This window comes from Dendrobium catenatum, unplaced genomic scaffold (genome assembly GCF_001605985.2).
Source record: "Dendrobium catenatum unplaced genomic scaffold, ASM160598v2 fragScaff_scaffold_1116, whole genome shotgun sequence".
Lineage (NCBI taxonomy): Eukaryota > Viridiplantae > Streptophyta > Magnoliopsida > Asparagales > Orchidaceae > Dendrobium > Dendrobium catenatum.
In genome coordinates, this window is record NW_021319578.1 from 433215 (window position 1) to 444466 (window position 11252).

The 11252-nt window shown below is 34.1% G+C and overlaps 1 protein-coding gene across 1 annotated transcript; it reads left to right on the plus strand.

The window, feature by feature from the left end:
- The first annotated feature begins 3224 nt into the window (after nt 1–3224).
- On the plus strand, nt 3225–10223 carry LOC110116710 (pentatricopeptide repeat-containing protein At5g27460). Its single transcript, XM_020850409.2, has 2 exons — nt 3225–3675; nt 8393–10223. The coding sequence occupies exons 1-2, from the start codon at nt 3316–3318 to the stop codon at nt 9638–9640; spliced, it is 1608 nt and encodes a 535-aa protein (XP_020706068.1). The 5' UTR covers nt 3225–3315; the 3' UTR covers nt 9641–10223.
- Nucleotides 10224–11252: the final 1029 nt, after the last annotated feature.

Here is an 11252-nt window from a genome sequence, read left to right on the forward strand (position 1 = left end):
CAACATAAATTTCACTTAAAATTTTTGAGATAATCTTTGAATTGAAATTTTTTGAAATTAAAATAATGATCATCTAAATTTCAAATTTAACATGCTTATATTTGAATCGAATGGCTCGATGATATGAACCGTACAGTTGAGTGTTTTAGATTTGATTCAAATCACTAAAACACTCATCCCAAAAAAGTTTATAAACAGTGCCTCATTTTCCGCATGAGAGACAAAATAAGAAGAGAACTATAGTTCTCTAATATTTTTCAGTTGTCATGATCGACAACCACCACTAGTTATTGACATCAACAATCACCATCATCATCGATGATCACTATCAATAATCGTCACCATCTCCAGAATTTTGCTATTGGATATAGCAAGATTTGTATGAACACCTGCTTTCTATAATCCCTATTGGTGAATCAAGTCCTGATGTAGTGTTAATTATTCATCTTTTTTTCTTTTTTTTTTGGGAAAATTTAGGGCTTAGCCCAATTCATTCCAGCAAATAGAATATAATGGAAAGGCTGACTACTACCACAACCTGCCAGTAGTAGTGAACCAACAAAAAATAACTATCAGCATAAAAAAGCTACCAAAACAAATTTAAAAACCACATAGTAACTATCTGCTTAGCAGTAGTAATACAGAAGAAAAACAGTAAACAAAATTATTACTATCTCCCTACATACAGATAAAATCAGCTGAAAATCATGAAAAACTCCCTGTAGAGACTAACAGACGAGCAGAATCGGGAGAGGACCATCCGAAATTATAGAGCTCCCAATCCATAGCATGCTATGAAAAACTCCCTGTAGAGAATGCAGACGCATATTAATCGTGTGGTGACCATCAGTAATTAAGGAGCTCCCAAGCCATAAAAAACCTGGACTCAGATTTATTGTGTCAGGATTTTGATCAATTATTGCATATTGAATTCCCTGGTTGCCCGTAGGCCTTCCAAGGGAACCAATACAAATTTTTGGGAGTATCATCATTGTCCAGGAGGCTACATACACCAATCTGGGACATTTGCATCGATAGGGCCATAGAATGATTAAAGAAGCTGGCACGATGAACGTCTGCCAACTTACAGCAATTCCATAAGATCCAAAGAATTCCCCCATTTATGTATTTTTTCACATAAATTTCTCTTTATTATATGTAACAGAGAAGTGTCACAGTTGATGGCATTACCAAACCTCCTACCATTTCTTTCTCTCCAGATATGATAAATAGCACAACAAATAGTCACATAAAAGTAATTTTTAACCTTCGCATTCCCTTTGTATTGAACTTTTACCCATTCAAAAACCTGCATAATGGTTGGTCTGAAAAGAAAGTGTTTCATTCCAGGAAATAAAGCAGTGAGAATGGTAAAAGTATAAGAGCACTCAAAGAACAGATGAGAGACAGTTTCATTGTGATAATGGCACAGGCTGCAAGTGCCAGGAACATTAATGTTTCTAGTGAAATTATTCATCTATAAATACTTGATTTCTTTTAACCCTCATAAGAGAAATTAAATATCTTATTCTCAAATAATCATCTTCTTCTTCAACTGTGAGGAAGAAAAGATTATTGTATCTTTTGATATAATAGTTTTTCATCTTAGTTAGATCATATGATTTTTTCCTTTTCTGAATTTTCCACGTAAAAAAGTTCTGGTCTTACAACTTTTCTTTGAGCATGTTGATTTTTTGTACAACATAACATATTATTAGAATTTATTCTTTCTATGAGCTCTATTTTTAGCATGCAATAAAACTAACATAATTAAAGTTAACATTGGTAATTCATTAAAATATTCAGGATCTAAATACAAAGGACTAAAAAATTTTGATATTTACATATTTAACATCTAAATTTTACTATTTAAATACTCTAGCACCTAGTAAATATAGTTACCAGCATGGAACTCATCACAGGATCTCACAAGAGAAGACATCAACTAGAGCACTATCGTGTGACCAAAAAGAGTTAGTGAGACCACTGATATTTCACAAGAGAAGGCATTGATGAGAGCCTATGTTACACCGATACGGTTACGGCGACACGAATACGACACGATACGAATACGTGACACGTCAATTCTTAAAAATACAGTATACGAGTACGGCGCAAACACGGCATTATAATTTATAAATCATACATAAAAATTAAGAAAGCAATAAAGCATAATATTTGAAATTACAAAAAAAAAAATGACAACAACATGATTTGTAGCCTTGTAGTTTATAATATCAAAATATAAGTAAGCATTAAATGTCTAGTACAACAACAAAAGCATAAACATAAATTATCTAGCACATGAAGTTTCAACTATTCAATGGAAGGAATGCTATAATTATCTTCTTCATTGGTTTGTTTTTGAACTTCTATATCATCTTCAATAAATATCATAGCTTCTAATTCAGGCTCATCAAGTGAAAGATTAGTAATTTTTAATATTTTCATATCATCAAGAGACTCAAATCCATCTCTGAAATGAGAGAATATTGCTCGCAACCGCGGAAGTAAATACGATACGTTTTTTTTTTTATTTCTTTTTTTTTTTCAATGGACACGCGTATCGGATACGCGTGTCCTTTTGAAATTAAATAGTATTTTAATTGGATATGGCTTTGGCGTATCCGACACGTATCGGTGGAGTATCGGAGGCATATCAGTGTATCGGTGTATCGGATACAGCACGCCTTCATAAATAGGTGTATCGGTTCAACATAGATGAGAGCAATGACATCTAAAAAAAGAAGAATTCTTGAAATTTGCATATTTAAGTTAAATTGGTTCAATGTCCACATTTACTAAATATGAGATTTATCCGGAAAAAAGAAGAAATAAGATTCAATAATTTGTAGGTTTTAAGGTTTCATTTTGTATGTTCGGAGGGATATAGGTTAAAACCAATTTAAATCCCATCCATTACTACAATGCTAAGTTACTCGAATCGATTAACCTAAAGTTTTTTTTTTCTGAAATGGGGATATAATGTATCAAAAAATACGCAGTGAAATAAGGAGTAAATACGCAGCATCCGAACACAATTCTGCGTTCGGATTGCGTACACAATAATTTCTCCTCCAAAGGAGCACTCAGCGGCGTAGCTAATCCTTTGGTGGAATCTAGTGAGACCACCCACCAGCATCGGGTCTACACTTATTTTGCCCTACTGAAGAGACAAGATAATAATAGAAGGATTCAAATTAGAGATTAGGGTTTCAATCGGGCTCCTCCAAAAACCCTAAGCCCTCGGATAGGTATTAAGTTCAATAATTATGCTGGCTAGTAACTCTCACGCTCCAAATTCGAAGCGGGGCGATGCCGATGGGTTCATTTTTCCCCGTTCTACGCCGGCGGTGCCTTTTGGTGGCTCCCGCAAGTCAGTCTTGCCGTGTGATCTCGTTTTCCACAATCGATACTTCTAGATGCTTCTCTTCCCCTGCAGCACCGACGAGCGAACGCGTCGGCTTAGAAATCGCGGATGAGGACCCGTCTTTCACGCCTGCGGGAGCGCCTGACGACTTACGGAGCCGGATCTTTCGACTTCGGTTCCCAAAGAGGAGCGCAACGGTGGTGATCGATAAGTGGATCGCTGAGGGTAGGAAGGCGACGGCGCCGGAGTTACGCAAGATCGCGAGGGACCTCAGGAGGTTGCAGCGGTTTAAGCACGCGCTTGAGGTTAGAATTCTGCCGCCCATTTTTATGGCTTCTTTTGCCCTTATGAAAATGTTTTTGCTTAATTTTATTTTTTTTTTAATTTTTTGCTCAATTTTATTTTAAAACTAAAAAGGCGTCATTTTTTAGTTGGTCCTAGGTTTGGAATTTGCAGATCTTTGAGCGAATGAGGTCTTTTTTTTTTGGAAGCAGTCTGATTGATGTTATTATCATGCGTTTGAATGTAACTATCCTTGCTTTACTTCCGATTGGAATTAGGGTTTATCTGATGTCAAGGATATCTCAATATTTTAGGGCACATTGTAATTGTTTCAATCATACAATACAAAACAAAATTAAAAACATAGTTCCAATCAACAATTCCTAAACCAAAATGTAAATCTACGCTATTCAACCGCACATAAAAGAACTCTTAGCTTCCCAAATTATTCTAGAATAATATTGATCCCAAAGATAGGGGATGTCATCATAATAGGGAATGCTAAATGAAGACAAAGTAAATGAACAACAACTGTAACAAAATGCAGCATAAATCAGAGACTTATTGGGGTCATCAGATAACATTTGCAATGTTGAAATTCTATAGCCCACAAGTATAATATGTCTGCATCCAAGAACTAAACCAGTCTATACCAAGATAAAAGCATTTATGGCCATCTAGAGACAAAATTAGGTGTAACTAGTTAGAATCTTAAACGCCTAGGAGACTAAAATCCTTCTGACAGCTACATCCTGAACGCTAATACTTAACTTCATGGTCATGCGCTAAAAAATATCATCTGGCAAGCTATTTCGCTGAAAATATATCTTGAAATTTCTTCCACAAAATTATCGAACTTTCACCTCATGATGTTGTGCTTTGTATCTTATGGCCTATGCATGAATTAGCCTCCAATGCTGCTGCACCGGAGAAGCCTTCAATCCATTCTGAGGAGGCATCTCCCATAATTTCAAATCTCAAAAGGTATTTACCTTTTTTTGCATCTTTTTTGGGCCCAGCTAAACTTTTTTTTTTTTTAATCATTCTATAATATATCTCATTATTATATTATTCATTATGTTTTTTCAAAATAACACTTTCCTCAATTTCTCTTTTAATAATTTCTTAAAATAGTATTTTCAACTTATCTTGATGCATTCATCTTTAACCTAGATCATATTATTTTTACTTCTAATGTATATAGCTTGATCAAAATCTCTACGTATCTTATCTATGGTCTTGGTATTTTATTGGTATTTTATGAATCCCCTTTTCTCTTTTCTTTTATACCAATTAGTTTATATAAACCATCAAAAGGTGTAACTTCTTCTTTGCGTGATTTCTATCTTTCTTATAAATATTATAAGTCTCAGTTATATTTAGAATTTTCTGAACTTTAAAAGCTCTTTTCTTTTTCCCTTAATTACTTTTGTACCCTCTCATTTCGCTACCTAGTTTTTTCTACTAATGTATGATTTATTTTTAGACTCTTCTAAAACTTCTACAATAATTTTCTTAATAAATTAGTCATCTTATCTTGAATCAAGTTTTGCTTAACTAAAGAGTTCCAATTTACTTCTTAGATATACGTTGATGACTATGTTGCACCGATACACCTATTTATAAAGGCGTGCTGTATCCGATACACCGATACACGGATACGCTTCCGATACTCCACCGATACGTGTCGGATACGCCAAAGACATATCCATTTAAAATACTATTTAATTTCAAATACGCGTGTCCGTTGAAAAACAAAAAGAAATCCGAAAAAAAAGATGTGTCGTATTTACTTACGCGGTTGCGAGCAAGATTCTCTCATTTCCGAGATGGATTTGAGTCTCTTGATGATATGAAAATATTAAAAATTATTAATCTTTCACTTGAGGAGCATGAATTAGAAGCTATGATATTTATTGAAGATGATATGGAAGTTCAAAGACAAACCAATGAAGAAGATAATTATATCATTCCTTCTATTGAATAGTTGAAACTTCATGTGCTAGATAATTTATGTTTATGCTTTTGTTGTTGTACTAGACATTTAATGCTTACTTCTATTTTGATATTATAAGCTACAAGGCTACAAATGATGTTGTTGTCAAAATTTTTTTTTTGTAATTTCAAATATTATGTTTTGATTGCTTTCTTAATTTTTATGTATGATTTATAAATTATAATGCCGTCTCCGCGCCGTACCCATATCTTGTATTTTTAAGAATTGACGTGTCCCGTATCCGTATCGTGTCGTATCTGTGTCGCCGTATCCGTATCGGTGCAACATAGGTTGATGACTACAACTCGATGTTATGTGGCCAAACTCTCCTTTGAAATCATTTAACAATCTTTTGCAAATTTTTTTTTTCATTTCTTCCAAGTAAAAAATTGTCCATTTATAATTTGATGGTTCCACTTCTTCAAATAGTTAAGTTTTTTTTTTTAATAATTTGTATTGACTATTACAAGATCATATGCTATTATGAAATCAAGTTTTTTTTTTTTTTTCCATTGTATTCTTTTGTTCTTTCTATAGCCACCATGAATACCCTCATGGATTATTCTATTTGAATCTGAATATCCTTTCCTTAGCTATATATTGTAGCAGTCCATCCATTTGTTCTAAAAATAAAATTTTTAAACAATCTTTCCATCCAATATGAGTATAAACACTAATCATATTTATAACCAAATTCTAATTATAATTATAATTAAATATCTAAATACTAATGTAAAATTCACAATTCAAAATTTAAATTCCAAATTTAAAATTATAAAAAAAATGCTCGTTATACACAAGCATTTTGTGTTTCTAACGCCAATGAACTTTGGCATTCAAATGCGTGCTGCTAAAACTAGTTAGTGAAGCACTACGAACTGCTTGTGAGGTCTGTAGCTTGGTGTTTTTTATATCTTTGCTTGTGTATTTACTCAAGTCAATATCTGCCATGTGCACTTTGACCGTTTCCTTCATTTCTTTTTTGCACCTTGCTGCATGCTACCATATATCATATTTGCTTGGTAAAGGGACTCAATACTTCGTTTTAATTTGCTTTTTCTATAATTGGAGGGAAAAAAGAGATTATAAAACGGCCAAAACTCATCACACTTGCTCTTAATTTATTATCATTTGTCTTGTTCTATTTTAGTTTGAGTGCATGCACCATGTTAGTACTCTATTCATGTCATAAGCTCGATTGAACATTTGTTTTGAAATAGTTGATGTATGAATGTCAATTTTTTTAAGTTTTGTTTGGGCCAACTTTTTTGTTGCTTCTTAAAGCGGCTTTCTAGTTAACAAATTTTAAATTTTTAACTAAAAAACCGCTTTAAGAAGCCGTCCCAAACGAAGCTTTAGTTTAATGTATTATTGATTTGCTTCTTGAACTGATTCAAGTTTATAGATATCAGAGTGGATGAAAATTCATCAGGAATCTGAGCTTTCAGATAATGACTTTGCAATGCGCATAGACTTGATAACAAAAGTATTTGGGGTTAGTTCCGCAGAAGAATTCTTTGAAGGGCTCCCATCAAGTGCAAAATCCTGTGAAGCTTATACTGCTCTCCTACATGCTTACGCTGGAGCAAAACTCGTAGATAAAGCTGAGAGACTCTTTGAGAAGATCAAGGATTCAAACTTCTCTGTGAGCATTTTGACCTTTAATGAGATGATGACACTATATACATCTATAGGACAGTTGGATAAGGTTCATATTGTTGTTGAAGAATTGAGGAGGAGAAAAGTCTCGCCAGACTTGTTTACATATAACCTATGGATAAGTGCTTGTGCTGCTACTTTTGATATTGAAGGTGTCAGAAAAATACTAGATGAAATGGCCTCAGACTTGAGCTCTGATGATAGCTGGGCAACATACGCAAAACTGGCTGATATATATATCACAGCAAGCCATCTTGTCAGTTCAGACAATTCTCTTGTTGAAAGTGAGAAGAAGATCAGTCAAAGGGAATGGATAACTTACGATTTTCTTATTCTTCTACATGCTGGTCTTGGTAACATTAACAAAATAAATGAAATTTGGAAGGCTTTGCACATGACCTCTCAAAAAATGACAAGCAGAAATTATGTATGTATTCTTTCTTCCTACCTTGTGCTGGGGAAACTGAAAGAAGCTAGCGAAGTTATAGATGAGTGGAAGCAATCAAAGGTTTTAGACTTCGATATATCCGCTTGCAATAGGTTGTTTGATGGATTTGTGAAGGTTGGCTTGGTGGAAGCAGCTGAAACTTTACAAGGATTAATGCGACTGAAGAATTTAGAAGTTCCGGACAGCAATGCCTAGTTAATTTTAAGTTGCAGCTTCTAGAAAAGTGCTTTTTGAGAAACTTTCCAATAGTTCAAAGCATCTGTATTGATGAGATTTCATTAGACTTAGCCAAGTTTTCGTTCTATTAAGTATGAAGATAACCATTACTAAATTTACGTTCCGTTTGGGATGGCTTTCTCGTTGCTTCTTAAAGCAGTTTTCTAGTACAAAAATTTAAATTTTTGTATTAGAAAGCAGCTTTAAGAAGCATCAAGAAAGCCGTCCCAAACGAAGCTTTAATGTAGTTTTTCCTAATGAATGTTTGTGTCTATATTTCTGCCATATGCTGCTATCAATGTGCTCCCTTACATGTGTTTCTTACTTGATCTCCGATCATGAATGTTTCACTTGGAAGTTATTTGCCTAGAAAGACAAAATGGATGGGTCAGCCCTACCTAAGCATTTATCACTGATGCAGATCTTCATGTGGATGGAATCTCGGAGCGGTTTTCAGGCATCGACAGCCGATCAAGCTGCGAAAGTAGATCTAATAATCAAAGTTGATGGCATAGCTAATGCAGAACTACATTTTGAGCAAATATCCCACCGTGCTTCACAGAAGGCTGCAAGTCTACCTCTTCTCCATTTGTATGTGAAGCAAAGAGAATTGGGGAAAGCAGAAGCCCTTTTGGCAAAGATAAACAACATGGGTTTCATTGTGAATCCTCATCCCTTCAATGAGATTATGAAACTTTATGCAGCAACAGGTCAGTTCAAGAAGGTAATTTATGTTGTCCAACACATGAAGCGAAATAAGGTTCCTCTTAATGTACTCTCTTATAACCTCTGGATGAATGCCTGTGGTGAAGTATCTGACATTGCTTCACTGGAGATGACCTATAAGGAGATGATGGTGGACAAAAATGTTCAACCAGGTTGGAGTACATACTGTACTTTAGCCAATATTTATACCAGGTCAGGTCTTGTTGACAAGGCTTTCACTGCCCTTAGGATTGCCGAAAATAAGCTATCTATGACGAAACGACTGGGTTATTCTTTTGTCATGACAAACTATGCTGCTCTGGGTGATAAAGAGGGGGTCTTAAGGCTTTGGGAACTCAGTAAAAGAGTGGGAGGAAAGATCCCTTGCGCCAATTATATGAGTGTCATATCTTGTTTGGTTAAGCTTGGTGAAATTCCAGAGGCTGAAGGGGTCTTCAGGACCTGGGAGTCTCAATGCTGGAAGTATGATATTAGGGTTCCCAATATACTTTTGGCAGCTCACATGAGGAATGGATGCATGGATAAGGTTGAATTGTTACTTTTTCATGCTTTAAAGAAGGGTGCTAATCCAAATTACAAGACTTGGGAGATTCTGATGGAAGGATGGGTGAAGAGCAAGCAGATGGAGAAGGCTGTGGAAGCTATGAAGAAAGGTTTATCCATGCTGAAGCACTGTATTTGGAGACCTAACCCAGAAATTCTGTTGGCCATTGCAGAGCATTATAAGGAGTTTCAGAATGTTGATGATGCTAAGAGGTTTGTGAAGGTTCTTCGACGTTTGCATCTAATGAATCTGCACTTGTACAAATCGTTTGTCAGAATGCACATTGAAGCAAAGAGAATGACCCCAAACATAGTGAAGATGATGGATAGAGATGGAATCGAGCCAGATGAGGAGATCAGGTTATTGATTAAACAGATAGACAGTATTTGTATTGACTAGCCCATGGAACTAAGAAGTTATTTGTATTGACTAGCCCATGCTGTTCATTGTCAATCTTATTGTTGATGATCTCTTGAAGGAATTCTGATCCAGTTGGGGATGAAGATTGGGGATGAAGATATCTTTCCAGGAGCTTAGCTTCTCTTAGTCTATTGGAACTCTTTCACTGCATCAAGTTGCTGAATCCAACACACTGAGATTTAGGGTGGTTGGTGGGCGAGCACGGTTGGGAATCTCCATCTTGAGTTCGAATTCCCTTTACTACGGCCTCGCCTCTTCAATAGAACAAAGCAAGTGTGGACCCAATGCCGGTGGGTGGCCTAGTTAGGTTCTGCCGAGGGATTAGTTACGTCGCCAAGCGTTGTCTTTGGAGTAGCAGCGAGTAGATACTCTCGTTTCTTAAAAAAAGTTACTGAATTCCCAACGGATAGCAAATAAGAACTAACTTGCAGGCACCGTCCAAAACTTAGCTACTTGAATTGTGAAATATGACTAAAAGCTTCATATATGATCAGCACAGCAAACCTTTTGTTTTCAAAACTGTTATGGATCTGAAGGAAGCAGGTTGGAGCAGATTTCCCTACAAGTTTGTTCATTGACAATAGAAATTTCTGCTATGATGGGTCTTAAAATTATTATATTTATTTTAGAACGAGTAATTTAAAAATAATTAATTAAAATTTGTATTAGTTTTATTTTAAACTAAAATTAATAATTTTCAGATTATTCTAATGAAAAATTTGATCAAGTTATTCTTATTTAATTTTTTTCTCAAATTAGTCGCACCAACAAAGGTAGCAATTAGGTTAGGATATTTTAGTTTACTTTAGTATTGATGGATCTTAAAATTCTTGCATATATTTTAAGGTAAGTATAATATAAAATTTAATTCATTATTTATATATTACATTTATTTCAAAATAAATTTAATTATTTTTTATTGTCCGAACTAAGGCTTAGTTTAGGACCTCTTTTTTCTTGCTATTTAAAGTAATTTTTTAGTACAAAAATTTTAATTTTATAATAAAAAAATGTTTTAATAAACGATAAAAAAAGTTGTCTCAAACGAAACCTAAAGTATCTGAATATTAACTCAAATTATTTTCCACCAATAAAACAACCCTTGTGAAAACAGCTGGTAAATTCCTCTAAAATAATCATTCTTTAGTGTATTGCTATTTTCATAAAAATATAAGGGGGTAAATGAATTTTTTTCAAAATTTTCATTATTTTAAAATCAATATAAATTTTTTCTATTAAGTTCGGAAGCAATAAATAATTAGATATGAATTTTACTAAATATTTTATCAGAATGTCTGGTACTCTATCGTTTGCGCTCCTAATTTTGATAAAGAATACAGATCAAGGTCTTCGATGTTATTTTACTAGTGTTTTCTTATGCCAAAGTGTTGTTCTAAGGCTTCATTTGAAACGGCTTTTTAAATGTTTTATAAAATTACATTTTAGTTAAAATAATTTAAAAAGTTATATTAAATGAAGCCTAAAAAAATAGTGTATTAGAGAGGTCTAAAATTATTGACTTTATTTTAAAATAAATGTAATTCAAAATATTTACATTAGTATGCTTATTTTAAAATAAATTCAACTTATA